Raw genomic sequence first — 21,584 nt, 5'->3', positions numbered from 1 at the left:
TGTGTGTGTGTGTGTGTGTGTGAGTGTGAGTGTCTGTGTCTGTGTGAGAGACAGAAGGGGGGAGAATTAAGAATTGGAATTAGAATTTCTGTTTACTTCCTGAATTGACGGAATTGAATTGAAATGGAATGCTCGCTTCTGCCTTTTAGAAACTATACTACTGAGTCAGTCACCATGACGACCACCACAACAACAACAAAACATTTGTTTGTTTCTCCACTTAATTTATTTTTCATTTACATTTCACATTCATGTGATTTTCTAATCATCTTTTGAATTTACTTATTGTTGAGCAAGAGTGCAGATAATGGCTCACATGTAAATGTGTATATTTTACATTCTATTATTTTGGTTATGTCTGGTATTTGAAAAGGTGTTATGATTATTTATTTTTTAAAGGCCTCAAAGTTATGACCCCAGTAATGATCTTTCTGATGTAAACTTCAACTGGAATTCATTCATCCCTTTTGGACTGTTTATAGATTCAGTAAAACTGCTGATATTTTTCTAGAGGATCACTTGAACGGAATGCTAAGATTATCATAAACTGCTTTGCTCCAAATGTCCCCAAATGTCCCCATTAAAGGCTATATATGACAAATGTTACTTAATAACACAACATACTTGTAACCAAAGGAAATCATTACATCTAAAATGATTATTTGATATAAGAATTCACCCATCATCTGAAGAGGAATGTACTCTGAACATATCTGCAACTTTGCCACCATCCCCTCACTCATCTGAGAAGCACAATGATATCAGAACAGTACCTCACATTGGATCAGAACAGTACCTCACATTGGATCAGAACAGTACCTCACATTGGATCAGAACAGTACATCACATTGGGTTCAGACTGCACACTGTCCGAAAGCCATAACAATACTAAAGTGTATTTAAGGGCGATTTAGTATTTTTGTGAAATGATGTTTTAGTTTTCTTTTGTATTCTAAGTTGTGAAACGTGTGAGAGTTTGTTACTAAAACTGGAGGCGACTTTTAGTTTTTCTATGTCAAAGTTTGGCCTTGTGTTGGACTTGGTCTTTATTTTGAGTAAAAAAAAAATGACCCGTTTATTTCTCCCATGATGTGAATAGCGTTACAGTATTTTGGTATGATGATGGCGATGACGTTCGGTTCCAGAAGTCATCTAACATCTTTGTTTGTCTCCTTGAGGGAGCTGCTTTCTTTGTACAAAACTTTATTGACCAGTGAGTTGAGTTGATGTGTCTCTATTCAATTCCAAGTCGTCACCAGATTGCACATGTAGGAAAAATGAGCCGAAATGTTAACGAATGAACACTTATTTGATATTGATCATAATTCTTGAAAGCAGACGTTTCCTTTATGATGAATATAGAGATGGTGATGATTGGTGTTGAACTAAACACAGCGGTGTGTTTGCGGTCACAGAAGCTTCAGTACTTATCGCATAACATAATTTTCTCCTTTTTGGTTTACAGTATTTCCTCCGCTCATTGAAAGTTGCAATAAAGTTTATTTTTGCATAATTATGAAAACAAGTTGGGTGTTTGATGTTGTTTTATTCACGAATAATGTAACTGTATGTGTGAATGTGAATGTTTGAGGTTTGAAGCCAGAGTTTTTCTCTTCGTCTATCCCACCTGGAGAGGGGAAACAGCTACGCGAGACTGCTCTTTGTGGACTTCAGCTCCGCCTTCAACACCATCCTTCCAGACAGGCTAGTGACCAAACTACTAGACCTGGGTCTATCACACTCTATATGTGCATGGATCAAGGACTTCCTGACCGACCGCCCCCAGAGGGTGCGGGTGGGCCCCCACACCTCCACAGCCCTCAGACTCAGCACTGGGTCCCCCCAGGGCTGCGTGCTAAGCCCCATCCTCTACAACCTCTACACCTACGACTTCACCCCCGTCCACCCCAGCAACTCCATCGTAAAGTTTGCAGATGACACCACCGTGGTGGGCTGCATCTCGGGGGGGGACGAGGCGGCGTACAGGGATGAGGTAGAGCAACTGAGCAAGCTGTGCAAGGTTAACAACCTGCTGCTGAACAAGTCAAAGACCCAGGAAATCATCGTAGACTTCAGGAGGAAAAAGTCTGAGATCCAGCCCCTGCTCATCGACGGAGAGAGCGTGGAGAGAGTCTCAACCCTCCGATTCCTGGGGGTGCACATGCAGGATGACCTGTCCTGGAAGGACAACACAAAAGCCACCATCAAGAAGGCTCAACAGCGGCTCTACATCCTGAGAGTCCTCAGGAAGGAACACAGCAAGCAGGAGATACTGGTGACCTTCTACCGCGGCGCAGTGGAGAGCATCCTCACCTACGGCATCTGCAACTGGTTCTCCAGCTGCACAACCGCGGAGAGAAATGCGCTACAGAGAGTCGTGAGAACAGCCCAGAAGATCACCGGCGCCCCCCTCCCCTCTCTGGAAGAGCTGTACAACACACGCTGTCTCAGGAAGGCCTCCAAGATCTCCAGGGACCCAACCCACCCTGGGTACGAACACTTTACCCGGCTGCCCTCGAAAAGGCGGTACAGGACCATGGCCGCAAGGACAAACAGACTGAAGAACAGCTTCTACCCCAGGGCCATCCAGGCCCTGAACACAGCAAAGACCTAGGTTCTGGGCCCTGGACAGTCTGGACGGATTGATGGCAGCTGCTGGACTGAAAAAATCAGGTGTAGTGCTGAGGCACAAATATGTATATTTCAAGCCTGCAAACTGCGACACTTTAAATGAATGTGCAATAACACTTTGTGCAATATGACAACCCTAGTCGTCTATCTGTACAGTATAGTATAGTGGATAGTGTACATAGCCTTTATTTATGTAAACCAGCTCCTTCCCTTCTTGTGTTTTTTTTTTTTTTCCTAACACCAGGGGAGCCACCCCTCCTAAATGTCGTTGTTTGGTACCTGTACTATAGCAATGACAATAAAGACCATTCATTCATTCAACAGGGTCGTATGAAGCCAGTCTAATAGCCACCTGAAGAGAAGGAAAGGTGAGTGTTGAAGAGAGAGACAAAGACAAAGACCAGAGTTGACAGATTGACAATCTGAGGCCCTGGAATGTTGAGAGGGTGTGTGTGGGAAAATGTGCATGAAGCAACCACTAGCCTTTCACCTCCTACTGTTGTTGGATAACTTCTTTGTTTACAGAGAAAGGAATACCAGTGGACCAGGATAAACAACCAGTGGATGATTCTGTGTAGTTGATGTGTTTGGTGGGAACAATGGATCCAAGACATTCTACCTGCATTCAGAGTGTTGTTGCATCACAGAATGCCGTAGAACTGGAATGTCACCTCCCGCATTCCAAACGTATTATTATTCAAACCAGACAGCTGTAGAGACAACCCAGTAGACAACCCAGTAGACATCTTTATTCTGAGAAGTTCAAGAGAAACGGCCCCATTATGCTCCAGCGTCTGGCCTTGTTCTACAGTAACCACATCAAACCTCACCTGTTCCTCCACCAAGAAGAGGATAAGAGCCTCGCAGGCTATAAGAACCTTCATGATAAGAAGATCAAGCTAGCAGGACAGGACATTCTCAACACAGCCCTGGGTCTGGACATGAGAGTGCAGGCTGTCCATCACGTAGGACTCCTGGCCTACACAGGTAGTGTGTGTTGTAGAATACGGAGCTGTCGAAAATTCAGGTTTATTCTTCATGCATTTCGCCGGACTTGTGTCGAAAAGAAAAATCTTATTTTAAGAAACAAACTTTAAAAAATAACAACTATTGAAAGTAGTAAAACATTGTTCTCCATGGATACGACGCCCCTCTTTTTCAGTTTCTCTTAAGGCCTCAATGAAGCGTTCATGTTGAGCTGTTTGCTTTACAGATTGGGGGGCGGGGGGATTTTCTTTATTCAGTTGGAAATTTTGAGCTATGTTTTGATAACTAATTGCTCCCAATTGTCTTGTTGTGAGGCAAAGCAGATGTGGTGTAATTATCTCCCTGATATGAATTATGTAAACAATGTGTTTTTTCAAACAAGATAAATAATGTATGATTATGTGGGTCTCATTATCCAGTACACTAATGAAGGCAATAGCTCCACCACATTGCATAGTCATGATTCTGTTCATACAATAGGCCTACAGCTACCATGCATACTTAATGAACCAATGCTGAATAAACATATGGGACACTTCTGCTCTGAAGCACATCCCCAAGGTATCCAGATGTTCCAGTTGTGTTCATACAGTAGTAATACCATGGAGCCTCTTACAGTCTAAAACTCCAGCAGATCAGTATACCAAACTAAATAATAACTTGGCTTCACATACCTATGTCACTAGATGAGTAACAGAAGGAAGGTTTTCAGTCCCTAAAGCTAATACCAATCTTCTTAGACACACGGTGGGATACAGAGCCATGAAGTCATGGAACCTACTACCAACAGAAATTATAAACGTGACATGTAAACATATGTTCAAAAAGCAGATATGGAAACACCTGGCTACAGCAGACAGGTGACACTAGATGGTGACGCACCGTAGATGGAAATGTGTAGTCCTCTCTAACATGGTTGTAATTTGTTCTATTTTTATGTAACTAGATATGTCACTAGATGTTACATGTTTATGTAACTAGATATTGTGTTTTATATTATGCCAAATGTAAAATTGGATGATGTATGATATGTTTTAATGTTTGATATTTGTCATTTAAAGTATGTTTTATATGTTAAATGTTACTTATTTGTAATGTATATTGTTTTAAATGTGCACCCCACTAAAAGTAGCTCATGCCTATAGGTATAGCTAATGGGGATCCTTCCAATAAATAAACAAATACTATCAATTCTATACACTTTTAATTCCTTTACAAAAACATTCATGTCATTTCCCAGGTGGCTATGCTAGTGCTACATGCGCTGCAGAGTACATGCCCACGATGGTGGACTTCCTGAAGTCTCCCAGCCTATCAGACGACCAGAGGGTGAGTGTGCTGGAGGGTCTGACCGGGATCTGCTATGTCCACCTGGCCAATCAGCAGCAGGTACATCTCCTCCATCGCTATAAGAGCTGATGACATCATACTGTATGTGGATCTATAAGAGCTGATGACATCATACTGTATGTGGATCTATGAGCTGATGACATCATACTGTATGTGGATCTATAAGAGCTGATGACATCATACTGTATGTGGATCTATGAGCTGATGACATCATACTGTATGTGGATCTATGAGCTGATGACATCATACTGTATGTGGATCTATGAGCTGATGACATCATACTGTATGTGGATCTATAAGAGCTGATGACATCATACTGTATGTGGATCTATAAGAGCTGATGACATCATACTGTATGTGGATCTATAAGAGCTGATGACATCATACTGTATGTGGATCTATAAGAGCTGATGACATCATACTGTATGTGGATCTATAAGAGCTGATGACATCATACTGTATGTGGATCTATAAGAGCTGATGACATCATACTGCATGTGGATCTATAAGAGCTGATGACATCATACTGCATGTGGATCTATAAGAGCTGATGACATCATACTGTATGTGGCTCTCAGACAGTGTTGCCAGATTGAGCGTATTCCCGCCCCATTGGGGTACTTATGATCACACTGGGCGGCTTTTAGACTGTGGTCAGGCTGGAAAACAATCCCATCTGGCAACACTGATCTCAGAAGTCAATCCATGATTCCCTTAGCCTTTCTCAACTATATTCCTCGTGTCCTGTCCTCCGGCCTCCACTCACTTCTTAAACAGCATTGGAGGAGACTATCTAAATTCTAAGGGGAGGAACCTAGATCTTCTCTTCTTTGATATAAGCGAGTGGGGGATGTGAGGTATGGAGTGGAGTTGGTATGAACAGTAAGGGCTTGTGTCCTTTCTCTGCAGACCTTCCCCCCCAATGGCCGTTGAGGTGGTAAGGAAAGAGGACAAAGAAAGCAAGACAACACTTGCGAGATTTGGCTCATACACGACCAGTCAAAAGTTTGGACACACTTTTCCCATTCTGGGGAAGTGTGTCCAAACCTTTGACTAGTACTGTATGTTTCCTATGGGACTCACTTTGGCCAGTCTATATGAAAACCCTACATTATTATTAGCCACGTGAACTCAGTCAGATATGAATGAATGAATGGTCTTTATTGTCATTGATATAGTACAGGTACCAAACAACGACATTTGGGCCCATAAGTCCTGTTGATGGTAAGAATTAAGTGGTATTGAACAATATAGCAGGCATGAGCCTTTTCTCTATTGTTAGGAACACGACTCCTCGCATCCTCTCCTCACAGCCTAGTGAAATCACATCTAGGTTCCTCCCTGAAATGTTGCATTTCTGAGGACAAAATGAATGGAGGACTTCCACTGGGCCTAAATGACAGATTATATATAGAATGAATGATGCACACTCCAACAATACGTCACTCCACAGGCTCACTCCCTAGGCCTCTACACCACCATCCAGGACCTGCTGGCCTCTGCCAGCCCTCCATCTACCAGGTAGATAATGCTGCATTCAAGGACTCCCTTCAGAAATGGGTAACTTGGACATTTCCCAATCTGCAGAGTTCCACCTCTCTGAGTCATCTCAGAATTAGCCAAAATGAAGTTCGGCACAAATAACACCTCTGAAGCCCTCAGTGGGATCGCCTGACACGTCTCCCTCCCCCACCAGGGTGAAACTCTGGAGCTGCTATCTGCTCAACACCCTGTGCTTAAACAACGTCCCAGTCATCCGCACCCTGGCTGGCTCAGAGAGCCTGAGGCGGAGCCTGGAGGCCCTGGAAGGCCAGGATTGGTTCGGCTGGCCAAAGAACTACGCCCAGGAGCTGCTGTATATGCTGGGGTTCTGGACATGCAGGGCAGAGGTCGCTGAGAGCCAGAGCTCTTCAGTCTGCCGTCAGAGGGATGCATGCATAGATTGAACAATTAGACAGCAATGGATTTAAAAAATACAGTGTTTGTTTATTTCAAAGTACAGTATGTACAACAGGTGCATTAGAACTGCACAATAATGGTCCAAAGTTTGTAAACATACACCAAACCACAGTTTTAATAAAACATAAGTTAAAAAAAAAAATCTGACACTCAGACACATGGTAAAAGGTTGTGGTTGAAAATATTCACCAAGGCATGAGTGTCCAATGTTTTAAGCAGAGAAAAGGCCATAAAACAATAAAGTCAAGTCAAAAACACATTGAAAAGAACAGGTCTCCCAAAGCATTTGTCTGTGTTAAAGAGTTCTGCCAGTTTAGTCACCGGTCCTCCTGGCTGCTACCAGCACTTCTGACCTGTACACATTCAGTCTCCTTCTCAGTATACTATTATAATAACGCAACTTAATTTATGAAACACTTAAAGAACAATAAAGAGTCTGAAAGTCAGAGTGAGCAGTAACCCTTGAAAACACCACTGAAAACAAAGAGATGGATCAAGTTGTGCTGTTAGATCTCCATGTAGTCACTCTTTAAATCTGGTCAAGCACTCAGGTTCTTCTTGCATTGAGAAGCTCTTCATAAATAATCTGTTATTATTATCCTCAATCTTCCTGCCCTCGGAAGGGACACTCTTCCTGTTCATCAACTTCCTCGACTGCGTTGCTGACGTCTGCATCATCATCGGATTCTTCTAACTCTTCATCCTCATCCACGTGATCCTCCTCCTCATCCACACCGAGGGCGATCTCTCTCAAGTCCTCTAGATTGTCTGGGCCCTTTCCAGTTAGTCTCTGAAACAACAAAGGAAGGTTGAAGAATCAATGCTACCTTTATAAATTGGCCATTTATGTCTAACATAAGATGAATCAATCCTAAACTAGCCATTCCCCAGGCCTCACCTCGATCATATCAGCCATGTGCTGTACATGCTGCGCTAGCTCCTGAAGCTCCTCATTCTCACTCCTCAGCTGGGTGATCTGCTCATCTCTGGCCTCGATGTCCTTATGCAACTGGTTAAACAAACAGGGACGGTGGTTTAATGTCAGACACCCGTTATCAGCTTAAGTTGTTGGCACAATGATCACCTCACTTATACCCCAAACAATGAGACATTTTGAGACAGTGATTTGGTATTACAGACTGCTAAGCCAGCTATCAGCTGAAGCGAAAGGCAGAGATTAATCTCACTTATTGGATACACACAACTACTCAAACAAACAAGACAGACAACTTATAAAAGGTGATTTCACAGACCCTGGGGCTATCAGCTAATGTCAATCATGCATATATATTCTTTTGTTTTACACTTAAAACAAAACAAAAGAAGCATTGAAGGACAGATCAAGGACCACAGATAACAGGTTTCACCCAAGCTTCCAGTCAGCACTGGTAGAGCCAGCGTGGGCGTCGCCAGAGATGATTGACTCATTCAGGACTGGGGGAACAAACAGACGGGTAAAGATTAGTCAGGTCTGTGATTAACTCACCTTCTCATTCTCCTGGAGGACGTCGTACAGAGCTTTACGCCTCTCTTCAGCCACCTCTTTCCAGTAGGTCGAGGGAGGGGTTTCTGAAAAAGGGTTGGGTGGGGTTCAATCAATTACTTGACGAACAGGGTAGACTTGGACATTCATAGCAAATAGGAGCACAAAAACAAACTGAATGACTTAATGGGGGGGGATGAGGAAACACTTCAGAGGATGGGCTATAGAGACGTATATTGCAGCTTTGGCACCAAATAGCAACTTACCTTTAACCATGAGCTCATAGGCCTCCTGTGTGAGTCCTTCTGGTACATTCTCAGTCTGGGTAGATTTGACCTCAACCTTCACCCTCTTGGAGCCCTTCACCTGCTCAGGGTCCCACTGTTTCCTCTTAGGGACGGCCTTCCCCATCTGAACACACGAGAACACCCAGGATTACTTTCCCGCCTCCACACCGGGGGAGGCTGGCGGAGGTAGACATCTGAGGACAGGGCTCATTGTAATGCATGGAATGGAATGAGGAACGGCATCAAAACAGGCTTGACATTACAATGAGCCCATCCTCAGACTTGTTTCCGCCACCGGCCTCTACTGCACCACAGTCATTAGAGATGGTAGCCCCGCTGAACCCATAGCAGACAACCAGGTTAGAGGTGTTGTGTTACTACTGCATGTCAACTCTGGGTGTCAAGGTGCACAGTTCTGCTGGTTGTCCTTCTAACTAGGGACTGGTTCAGAGAAGTGACATACCAGCAGCTCTGTGGACCCTGAGGCTCAGACTCGACCAACCATGCACTACTACAGTACTTCAACATACACTCGTGACTTTTCCCGGGTTCTTGTTAACAGCAGATGGCTGAAGGACTTGCAGGGGGTTTTTCCTCATGGGTCCCGTACTTCCAGTAAAGAAGCTCTAAAAAAACCAAACAAAGAACAAGATGAATTACTCATAGCATCTCTAGTTCCCTCTCCATTACAACAGCCTATGAACAGCAACAGAACTTTGATAGGGGCAGACAGGCAAAACTGGATACAAGAGGTTTATTCCCTACAAAACAGGTATTCCCCCCCCCCCCCCACACGCTCCTAACAAAAGCAAGTGGTATTTTCCCACAAACACCCCTTGAAAAAACATTGCAGCGCAACTGTGGGAAGCAACCAGCTGACCTGACCTCGAAGCACACGCACACACACCTGGGCTCTGTGCCATTCTCCTAGCGCTGTACTTTAGTTACAGAGGATGGCAAATAAGTGAAGTGGTTGAGCGCCTCGGCTCTGCGTGTCGGCCTGTGTTACAGGCGTGGGAAAGGGGCAGGCCTGTCCTCAGCACCAGTGGGGGGGGGGCTGCATCAGATTCCCACGGGCTGTGATTGGCTTTCTGTCCGTTATTATCTCACCGCTGACATTCTTGTACAAATAATGGCCGTGGGAAACTGGACTCCAAAAGCTCATTATGGACTACAAGTTAAGGGTTAGTTAATGTTTGCACCCACTGAACAATACAGTGACGGCAACAGTCATCACGTTTCTGAACCCATGTGGTGTTTCAGTGTCTAAGGGGTGTGTGTGGACACGGATAATTATTAATCATATAGACCCTTCTCTCTTCAGGGGTCGTTAACCACCTGGACCCTACAGTTAAATGCCCTCAGTTTGTAATGCGAACTCTCCTTCCTTGACATTTAGTTGACTATTAGCTCCACAGTAGTCAAAACGGATGCATACAAGATGTGGTTAAGACATACCAGTGTTAAAGGTGCAACAGCAGGACATTATCATAACATCGACAGGCTCGAGTAGTCAATAGTTGATTGACTACACAGTGTTACATTCATTATCCTAAACTTTTGACACTATCAACTTGTTCAAAATCTTTTAATTACTACGGATGGGGCTTAGAAATAACCTGTAACAATGTCATGCCGGACTCAGACAACTTGCTGAGTGACATTTTTTTCAAATGACAGAACTGGCGATTCATCCCCAGGTCTCCACAATGAAGGCAGACACACATATTAGGGTTAGATGAAGGCAGACACACATATTAGGGTTAGAGGCCCCAGACACAAATATTAGGGTTCGAGGCCCCAGCTCTGGTTGTTTACCTGGATGTTCTCAGAGGACTTCTGCCCATGTTTCAACATCTTGTTGCTGGTACTCATCGTATCGACAGGTCCTGGGGGGGAAAGGCAAACAGAGGTTCATGATAAAGGTAGTTTTACTGTAACATCATGAAGATGACACGACTGAAGGAGGATATATAGATATATAACGCTACAATGTAACATTAGCCACCTAGCTACAGTAAATATGTGAGTTTAGAATGATAAGGTTCTATCTCCGTTTAGAATGATAAGGTTCTATCTCCGTTTAGAATGAGAAGGTTCTATCTCCGTTTAGAATGAGAAGGTTCTATCTCCGTTTAGAATGATAAGGTTCCATCTCCGTTTAGGGTAGTTCAGAGATATTGAGCGTCAAAGTTTTGACATTCCATTATGTTTTGTGAGATGGAACCTTTGTATTTTATGAATTACTAACTCAAAAACGTCAACATTTAAAAAAATAACACCACACAGGCATTAATAAACACCTAATGGTTCAGATTATGTAAAAAAACTCAATGGAGATAGAACCTTATCATTCTAACGTCACGACCTAGCTACAGTAACAATAGGACTTCCGTCCCGCGAGACGGACACAGCTGGTGGCTGACCTCTGACCTGGGGGAAAAGCCGCCAAAAACCTGCGTGCCTTTACCTACCTTTAACACAGTCATGCCTAGTACAGGACAGCTAGCTAGGCAACCACGTGTTTCTGTCCAATTCCTCCATAAATAATATCACGTCTATATCAAGACTTGGACTAACGTGGCATATATATATAGGGTTAAGTAGTATCATTTAAACATATCACAGCTTCCACAAACAGCAATCCAACAGACCAAACGAGCCAGCGACCATCACTCAACTACTAGCCTACATTAGAAATGCTGTCACTCCTGATACACCGGTTAAATTGTTACCTTCACTGGCTTAAAAGTCAATCTAAACCCTCATCTAAAAACAGATAATAATGTTAGCAAGTTGTAGTCTAAACTCACCGTTTTAGTTTGTTTGGTTCTTTCAAACAGAAACTAATTGCCCACAACCCGCAGAGTGTGACTATCCTTTCTCTCTTCTGCGCAGCTCGCGCCAAGAGCTTATATGGTGCTGACCAGAGTCACGTGGTTCGGGACTTGACCAGAGTCACGTGGTCGAGGCTGTGTTCTCACGAGGATGTTGTTGTTTTTCTTGAAAAAATATTATTACATTATAATTTGCATATTGTTTCTAGTTCCTTGATAGTTTTATTAGAAAAATCATTATAAACATAAATATATATCTATATAGATATATATCTATAAATGCTGAATGGAGTTTAACTAAACTACTTTTGAAGAAATTCTCAACACCGGAAGTAGGTGGGCGGAGCCTCCGTAGTTCACATCACATCGCTTTATATGCTGACCAGAGTCACGTGGGTCGGGACTAGACCAGAGTCACGTGATTGGTCGAGGCTGTTCGTTCTCACGAGGATGTTGTTGTTTTTCCTGTGTCACGTGTCTACGTCCGTATCTTTGTGGTGTGTGTGTATGTGTGTGTGACGCTGTTCCGCCATTTTGGGATTGCTGGTTTCATCGACGGAGCTACACGACAACTGGCAGAACAGAATACTTACTTAATACAAGAGATAGGAAACAAAAAGACGTTTTTACAAAACATCGTGTCACCATGGGTCCGCCAGAAGACAAGCCAGACAAGTTCTCTGAAAGAACGGAGGATTTCAGTCGGTTTGTCGTCACGTTATCTTGACATGGTATGTAGGTAGGCTCGGCGGGTTGTGACGGAAAAGCAACGAAAAAGAAGAAGAAGCAGGAAAAAGAAGCGCAGATATAATAACCTCGGAACAAGAGATTATTATTGACCTACGTTTGTTGTTCTGTTATTGTTGGGCATTCAATTCCTAACTAAGCTAGTGTTGACCTCAACTGCTCAAAATGTCAGACATAATGTTTATAATATAATCATAAATCGATAGTGGGAGTGGCTTAGACACTTAGGGGGAGTGGCTTGTATCAGAGTGGGAGTGGCCTGTATCAAAGTGGGTGTGGCATGATGTCAGACATGATAATGTTTATAATGAAGGAGGAGAATATCCTCTAAAAATGCTGACGTGCAACAACAACAACAACAGTTAGCCAGTCAGCCAGTGCAGGTCTCCGGGACAGAGCATACCCCAGTCATACATGTCTGATGTCTGAAGGATGACTGTCAGCTAGCTAGATCACCCTACATAGGCCTCAATTACGCCCAGCAGCCAGAAGATAAGATGTAGCTAGCTTGGTCGGGTTCACTAACTAGTTAGTGTTGGAAGTGTATGGCCTAAGTCTAGCTAGCTCAGGGTGGGTTAGCTGAAAATACGCCTGTCATCATGAGCATCGACAACGGCAGGAGAGGACATGGTCTACACGGGCCAGACCCGAGATGTCAGGCTGCTCTGTAAACTTCAATGTTTGTCAATGTTACCCAGGTGCCAAACATCTCCCAGGCGTCTACATTTACCTGCCATGGTTGTCTGTACGCCCCTCAGCCACTCAGCAGCCAGGTCATAGGTCATAGCGAGGTTCTCTAACAGAGAAACAAACAGACAGTGTCAGTCATGGAAGAGGTTTTGAGAGGACACCAATAGGATTTTGTCTGCTTGGCTAGTTTGTCCTAGTCTTCTATTTCACTAGCAAGAAAGAATAGTGTCGCTATGGGTTTTGGTAATAGCAATCCTTTCTGTTGTTAATAACATTACTAAGAAAAAGAGTCTAGAGTTAGTTTGCGCTTTCAGTTATAACTCATCTGTGTCCCTCTATGCCAGTGACTCGTTGAATTTCAGTTCATTTGGCCTTTATTCGAATGTCATGCGTTGAGCAACATGACTTGAGTAATTGATAGCAAATGTAGCCATATATTGATAGAGCCCCCCCACCTCCTGCACATATCCCCTTCAAAAGTATCAAAATGACCTAGCTTGATTTTTGTTTTGTTTCCTCCTTCAGTTGGTAGTTATTGGGTACTTCAGAGAGCTAGTATAGAATCACTTGATTTCTCGTTTCTGTAAAGGGTAGCTAGCCACAACTCTCAAAAAGTATATAGACAAAGCTTGAAAGTATAGTCAAAATATTCTGTAAAAGAGAAGACACTATCATCAAAATCTAACCATGGGGGACCCAACCTTGCGAAGAAACCAAACTAGGAATCGACTCCGTGCTCAGCTTCGGAAGAAAAGGGAATCTTTGGCTGACCAGTTCGACTTCAAGATCTACATAGCCTTTGTGTTCAAAGAGAAGGTACATTTGCACAAACTAGTAACAACAGTATTCAAAGTTAAACTAGTGCCATTGAATTAAATAACATCATAACTAATGGTTTTGGCCCCTATTGAGTCATATGCAATGCGGCAATAGAAAACCACATTATTATGATAGTAGTTAATTTGGTGTGATTGTCTTGTTCACTAATTTAGTTTGCCTTGCCCCTTCTCACTTCTTCTGCCCACCCCTTCCCCCACCCCTCTCCTTACAGAAAAAGAAGTCTGCACTTTTTGAGGTAGCTGAAGTGGTGCCAGTGATGACCAACAACTATGAAGAGAATATCCTTAAGGGTGTTCGGGATTCCAACTACTCCCTTGAGAGTTCTATAGAACTCCTGCAGAAAGATGTAGTGCAGCTGCACGCCCCGCGGTACCAGTCCATGCGCAGGGTAAGAACCACGCCCACGCTAGTAACACCACATGACAAGCTGAGACGGCTCCTCTTCATGTTCCAGTACATTTATTGAAATTAATGTTAGTACAACATGTCATGTCATGTGACAACAGCTGGTGAAATATCAACGTTGAAAATCAATGATACACTTGCTAGTCAAGCCAAAACATTGCAATGCAATGGATTCTGTGAGTAATCCCCACATCTCTACATTAACTAGGTAGTCGTGGGGATTATTCACTGAATCCATCGCATTGCAATGTTTTGGCTTGACTGGCAAGTGTGTCATTGATTTTCAACAATGTTGACATTTATTTACATTTCAGAATAAAAGTCTGAATATTTGGACTCTTCCGCTTTCACCAGCTGCTGTCACAGCTGCCTTTGGGTAGACGATTAGTCTGTCTGTCTAGCTGTCTGTCTGTCTAGCTGTCGTGCTCGTGAAAAGCAGTAGACAGACTTGCTCCTTAGTCATCATAATATTCTGTTTATTAGTCTTGCTTACAGGGAGTCAAGAGCTGTTAATCGACTGCAGTGTGTCTCCTTTATGGCTTTGCAGGATGTCATAGGGTGCACGCAGGAGATGGACTTCATCCTTTGGCCGCGCAACGACATAGAGAAGATTGTCTGCCTGCTGTTCTCCAGGTGGAAGGGAGCTGATGATGAGCCCTTCAGGCCTGTTCAGGTTAGAACAGCGTCACTCACTCAAATTCATTGTAGTATTTAGCTACTAATGCCCTTGTACTCAAATTCATTGTAGTATTTAGCTACTAATGCCCTTGTACTCAAATTCATTGTAGTATTTAGCTACAGATGTTCTTTACCCAAATATTCTCACATTTGTTGTCATATTTCCAGATTGTAATCGAGGGTACCCATTGTTAGCCTTGCTACAAATCTATAAGTGTTTTACTCAACTGCTCAGACTAGCCTATAGCTGTCCATAGAAGTTGGCTGAAGCACATAGAGATCTAGAGCCAAGTTGTGGCGTTAGTGGCCCGTTAGTGGAGTTGGTTGCTTCTAACGTAACAGCCTTGCATCACCCAGCCGTCTGTGAAGTGTTGGAATCAATGTAAGGCTTTCTCACCTGCAGGCCAAGTTTGAATTCCATCATGGAGACTACGAGAAGCAGTTCCTGCACGCTGCCGGTCGAAAGGACAAGGCTGGACTGGTTCTGAACAACCCAACACAGTCTGTGTTCCTCTTCATGGATAAACAGCACTTACAGGTCAGTCAACACAAACAAAGCTTGGGTTCTGGCTGTAGAAGCATTTAAGGGTATTTTAACGCTTCAGCCGATGTCTGTGAACGAACTGTAAACGAGCTCATACCCTTCTGAAGCGAGCTGAGAGACCGTCTTCAGGTCTGAGTTCAGTTTCTGGGTGCAATGTGAGTGCAAAGCACTCCCAGTAATTGGACCAGCTCTGTCCTCTCCTGGTATGACCTTCTTGGCCCTCCGGGCTGCCGTACATGTGACGTGCTCAGGGCTTGACATTAAGCGTTTTCAGGTATTTGTCCTTCGGAGAAGTGAACTTATCCGAGAGCTCTGACGTCCAAATACAAAGATTTTGAAAAAGCAATATATGTTATAACAAATAACAAATTTGACTACTATTGATTTGATAATGATGTATCCTTTATTCATTAAACAATATTTTGTAATTATTTAAAATGATTATGAATGGGTAATCGGTAGAGATTTATAAAGGACATGAACGATTGTCAACAACACACTCAAGCAGTAAGTAGAACTGAATAAACAAATCGGGTACCACACACTTAACTGTCTGTGCGGAACAATACTCCCAACCCATAGTTCCGTGGGTGAATTATGTCAACCCACCACACTATATGAAATAAATACTGTTATTTAAAGCTCCAAGATGCTCTAAAATCTATTGTGTCAACTTAAATATCTTATACACTTTTAAAAGTTTTTCACGATTATAATGTCTTATTTTTTTATCATTTTAGATGCTACTGTCAGTGAAGGAAAAAGCAGCCCAGAAACAAATGTCTTAGGCACTATAGACAATCTAATAGATATAGATAGATATAAATAATAGATACTTGACAAAGATTTCACTTGACAAAGATTTTCACAAATAACTAATAGGAAAATATAACTACTTTTACAAATAATTGGTTGCGCCAACTGACATTTTTTGAGCAGTCAAGTTAGAAATAAAGTTTTAAAAAATATATTGAAAAAATTAACAAATGCGACATGTTTAAGCACATTGTGACATACTCAAAAATATAAATTTTATGTATTTTGAACAAAGTTTAAAAAATATTTTTTTAGAAGCCTTAAGGCCAATGCACACAGTGTGCGATTTCAAGATCTACAATTCTCAATTCACACCACCGAAGTCGGACCAGGCAGGCTGATTACTATAGGCTCTACCAATATTCAGGCATGATAATCGCTCACCTTTTGGCGAAATTAGCCGTTTTGAATCCAAAATAGGTGACTTGCCTGAATATTTTTTGGGGGGGAGGGGGGAGCGGCCCTTTAGTCTGGAACGCACGTTGAACGTTCGAACGATTAGATTTTGATGGGCCGTTGATGGCCCGGGCTACAGAAAAGCGAAGCAACGTAGCGAACAGGTGCGCAGGCGTGAAGGGCTGAAACTGTAATGTGCGCGTGAAACTCCTTGGTGAAGAAATTGGTGACAGAACGTCAGCCGCGGTTTTTGTATGCTGAGAGAAGACAAGGGGCCTCATTCATAAAAAAGTACTTGAACGTCATCTTTGACTTTCACGTAAGCACATTTTTCTAAACGGACGTAAGCATTATTTATAAAACGGGCTGAGATGGTTTAAAGTTGCGTACGTGCTTCCTTCTATAAATACCAAACATACTTGGAATTGAACGCAGGTGAATGAGGTTTGTATTAACGCCCTGTGATAGAGGCTCAATTATAGCGGCTGAATGAAGCCAAGTGCTATAATATAATATAATACAGACAGACAATACTGACAATATTATATACTGTCTGTATTATATTATATTATAGCACTTGGCTTCATTCAGCCGCTATTTGAGCCGCTATCACAGGGCGTTAATACTATATTATAGGGTAGGCGTGCGTCTGGAAGCGGGAGAGGGCCGTAATACACGTTCATTGATAAAATGACATAAGGGATGGAAAGGGGGGATAGCAGTTTTAGAAGGGGGATGATTTGGACTGTTTTTATTTCAGGGGGGGTGCCATTCCCCCTCATCCCGACTCAACTCGAAATCCAGTATCATTTAGCGCGTGGCCGGGCAAGGCATAGGCATGTTGAAGAGAGATAGACAGCTCCGGAGGGATATAAAGAAAGACTGAAATACAATCATAAACATTAGTTCCCTTTAAATCTTGAATTTAACCCATTTTCTCGGCTGGTAACAACATTGTTAATTTTATTACGAGCCACTTAAACTTCGCATGAATTACAGTAGCCAACGTTTTTCCAGTGCGGCTCACATGCCTGTAATAACTCCGCATAACCAGTAGGTAATGTGCGTAAGCAAGTTGAATACTCGACGTCGAGCTACGATCGTTTCCACGATCAAATTGACTCACGTTGAAATTGTATAAATCACTACGTTGACGTGGTTTTCTACGTACGACACGGGTAAGATCAACATTTTATCTAAGCACGTTCTATGAATGAGGCCCAAGGACTGAAGTCGCAAATACTGAGATAAGAATGTAACGTTAACAAAACACAAATTGCTAGCTAACGATAGATGGCTAACTTTGGTACTAACATTACTAAGTGCAGTACAGATACAGTACAGATAACTACTAACGTTAGCGTTGTCAGCCTATTTTGCAAGCTGTTAGCCCCTTTCACACATAGTTCCCTGTAAATTAAATGGAATCGCAACCCAGGTCCGCCAGTGATTTTCGCCGTTTAATGATCTAAATGCCCGAAAAATATGATGATGAATAATAATAATAAAACTAATAATAATAATTTATAATAATAAAACTGAGGTATGATATATGGCAGATATATATGGCAGTCTCAGGCGCCTGTCACGTCTCCAGTAGCTACATTAGAACTTTGCATCCTTTGATACATATAAGGATCTTGTAACTTCGCAAACAATGGCAAAATTTAAATAGTTTACTCTATGTTCAACTGGAAAAGGTAGTGAGAGAAGATTTTCGTGTTTTGATTTCGCTGGGAGTTCATTAAAAATGCCTTTCCACCAAAGAACCGTGGAGCCGCGCCGTGTGAGCAGGCTGAGGGTCATACAATATTTGTATATTAAAGGCAACGCCACGGCAGTTGAACATGGAGTAAACTATTTCAATTCTGCCATTGTTTGCGAAGTTACAAGATCCTTACATCCCGTCAAGATCCTTGATGATATAAATATGATGATAAATACATATAAAACGGCACATATATGGCAGTCTCACGCGCCTGTCACGTCTCCAGTACATTAGAACTTCGCATCCTTTGATACATATGCCGGGATGTAAGGATCTTGTAACTTCGCCGCGGCAGTTGAACATAGAGTAAACTATTTCAATTTTGCCATTGTTTGCTCCTTACATCCTGCCGACCCCTGGGTTAGGGTTTCCCTGCCGACCCCTGGGTTAGGGTTTCCCTGTGTTAGGGTTTCCCTGGGTTAGGGTTTCCCTGCGTTAGGGTTTCCCTGCGCTGTTTTCAACTATGTTCTGAATGTATTTTAACCTGTTTCTCTCTCCCTGACAGACTCCTAAAACCAAGGCCACAGTTTTCAAGTTGTGCAGCCTCTGTCTTTACCTGCCCCAGGACCAGCTGACCTGCTGGGGTGTGGGGGACATAGAGGACCACCTGCGCCCCTACATGCCTGACTAAGGCCTCCCTCTCCCCCCTACCAAGCCACTGATCTCACCCACAACATTCTTCCACTGAATAGAATTGAACTTGTGCTTGGATCCTGTCCTTGTTGTTTTTGTTAACCACTCGTTCTCTCCCATCCTCCCCACCTGAAGCTAATTTAATCCATCTTTTTTTTTTTACCGAGCTACTTCCTACTCCGACCCTCCTCCTTACCAGGTTTGGATTGGTTTTCCTTTTTAAATCCCCCATTCCTTCCCTCCATCCCTTCATTCGTTTGTTTATTTGAAACCTGCACGAACATTGATTTGAGTGGTTGGTTGGTTCTCCTGGAGCTGCACTTTGTCAACGACACCTCGACACCTGTCACTGAAGGAACTCTTTATGTTGCAACACAACAGGAACAAACTCCACACCCAGGTCTTCACGTGGTCCTCTGGTGGACTGTGTTCTGTGTCCATGACTAGGGTTGGGTATCGTTTGGGTTTTATCCGGTACCGGTTACTAACCGATACTTTAAAAACGGTACCGGTACCAAAACGGTACTTAATTCGGTACTTTTTTTTTTAATATATATATATAATATATATATAATAATAATAACACGGTCGACAACATTAAACAGCTTTTCACTTTTTTATTGCTGAGGCACAATAACCACAGTTACTCCTACAACCACAGTTACACCTACAACCACAGTTACTCCTACAACCACAGTTACACCTACAACCACAGTTACAACCACAGTTACACCTACAACCACAGTTACACCTACAACCACAGTTACAACCACAGTTACACCTACAACCACAGTTACACCTACAACCACAGTTACAACCACAGTTACACCTACAACCACAGTTACACCTACAACCACAGTTACAACCACAGTTACACCTACAACCACAGTTACAACCACAGTTACTCCTACAACCAGTTACACCTACAACCACAGTTACACCTACAACCACAGTTACACCTACAACCACAGTTACAACCACAGTTACACGTACAACCACAGTTACTCCTACAACCACAGTTACAACCACAATTACTCCTACAACCACAGTTACACCTACAACCACAGTTACACCTACAACCACAGTTACAACCACAGTTACACGTACAACCACAGTTACTCCTACAACCACAATTACTCCTACAACCACAGTTACACCTACAACCACAGTTACTCCTACAACCACAGTTACACCTACAACCACAGTTACACCTACAACCACAGTTACAACCACAGTTACACCTACAACCACAGTTACACCTACAACCACAGTTACAACCACAGTTACACCTACAACCACAGTTACACCTACAACCACAGTTACACCTACAACCACAGTTACAACCACAGTTACAACCACAGTTACACCTACAACCACAGTTACTCCTACAACCACAGTTACACCTACAACCACAGTTACAACCACAATTACTCCTACAACCACAGTTACACCTACAACCACAGTTACTCCTACAACCACAGTTACAACCACAGTTACACCTACAACCACAGTTACACCTACAACCACAGTTACAACCACAGTTACACCTACAACCACAGTTACACCTACAACCACAGTTACATTGTTGAGCCAACAATATAAACATAGGTTAAATAATGTTACTGACTGTAGCTAAATATTTGCTGCTGCCTGTCTTGGATAGGACCCTCTTGAATGCTGTACCACATAACGACACCTGGGTTGGGTGCGGATCAGACGGTCTGCCTGACCTCCACACACCCCTCACCCTACTCCCCCTCCCCCAGTCCAGCTAACACCATCCATCCTGGGCCTACCTACCTGCATGTTTAATCTCTCAATCCCCCGTCCCTTTCCTGGTTAAATAAAACAAAACAAGAAATCATAGAGGGCGAATGTCCACTGTCCCCCTCTTTAAATAAATAAACGGAAACATTATTACTAACCTGAGGAAATGCTGTCATCATCATCCTCAATGGCAATGGCGATCTCCGCCTCCGCCTCCCCCTCTCCGGAGGTGCTTGCTGCTCAGCCGAAGGGCGGGTGAACTTGCGCAAGCTGTCAAACACGGAGCACCCTTCTACCCTTAAATGTATCGCGTGCGTTGTCAGGTGTTTCATCAAGTTCGATGTGTTGCCTGCTTTACACACGAATGATTTAAAACATTTTGAGCACTTCGCGTTGTTTTCATCGAGCCGGGTGAAATGCAGCCACACTTTAGAACGCTTCATTGCGGTCTTCATTGCGGTCTTCGGCATTCTCGGTGACCTCGTAGCTAGGCTAGCTAGCGAAATTAGACAACATGATTATGATTATTATGATGATAATAATAATATCAATACAATAATACAATCACTAACTATATTACTACACTTACTATAAACTCACTCTTCTTCTTCTCAACACAACTGCTCACCTCACTACCACGCACGCACTGATTGGAAATTGGAAACAGGCGATGTCACTCACGTCACGACTCAAGTCACGTGTGGTTGACTGTTGCATGACACCGGACACCAGGGGAAGATTTTTTTTTTTTAGAAAAGTACCGAAA

General features: G+C 42.9%; 3 protein-coding genes across 3 annotated transcripts; 2 read left to right on the top strand and 1 right to left on the bottom strand.

The window, feature by feature from the left end:
* Positions 1-3,413: 3,413 nt before the first annotated feature.
* LOC308154471 (armadillo-like helical domain-containing protein 2) lies at positions 3,414-6,914 on the top strand (the record flags this gene model as incomplete). The annotated part of the gene is made up of 4 exons (XM_080527631.1): positions 3,414-3,618; positions 4,859-5,007; positions 6,422-6,489; positions 6,665-6,914. 4 exons carry the CDS (start codon positions 3,414-3,416, stop codon positions 6,912-6,914), a joined length of 672 nt encoding a protein of 223 aa, XP_080383757.1.
* Positions 6,915-7,099: 185 nt separating this feature from the next.
* Positions 7,100-11,552, bottom strand: gmnn (geminin DNA replication inhibitor). Its single transcript, XM_080526768.1, has 7 exons — positions 11,511-11,552; positions 10,516-10,586; positions 9,228-9,323; positions 8,677-8,821; positions 8,414-8,496; positions 7,826-7,936; positions 7,100-7,717 (listed from the first exon to the last, which is right to left on the bottom strand). Exons 2-7 carry the CDS (start codon positions 10,570-10,572, stop codon positions 7,529-7,531), a joined length of 681 nt encoding a protein of 226 aa, XP_080382894.1. The 5' UTR covers positions 10,573-10,586; positions 11,511-11,552; the 3' UTR covers positions 7,100-7,528.
* A 544-nt stretch (positions 11,553-12,096) lies between these two features.
* On the top strand, positions 12,097-19,658 carry cUnh6orf62 (chromosome Un C6orf62 homolog). Its single transcript, XM_080527779.1, has 5 exons — positions 12,097-13,787; positions 14,023-14,199; positions 14,764-14,889; positions 15,298-15,432; positions 18,924-19,658. Exons 1-5 carry the CDS (start codon positions 13,659-13,661, stop codon positions 19,047-19,049), a joined length of 693 nt encoding a protein of 230 aa, XP_080383905.1. The 5' UTR covers positions 12,097-13,658; the 3' UTR covers positions 19,050-19,658.
* The last annotated feature ends 1,926 nt before the right edge of the window (positions 19,659-21,584 follow it).

Source organism: Nansenia antarctica (genome assembly GCF_963989245.1).
Source record: "Nansenia antarctica genome assembly, chromosome: 3".
Classification (NCBI taxonomy): Eukaryota; Metazoa; Chordata; class Actinopteri; order Argentiniformes; family Microstomatidae; genus Nansenia; species Nansenia antarctica.
The sequence above is the reverse complement of the archived record's forward strand: the minus strand, read 5'-3'. Positions and strand labels throughout refer to the sequence as shown.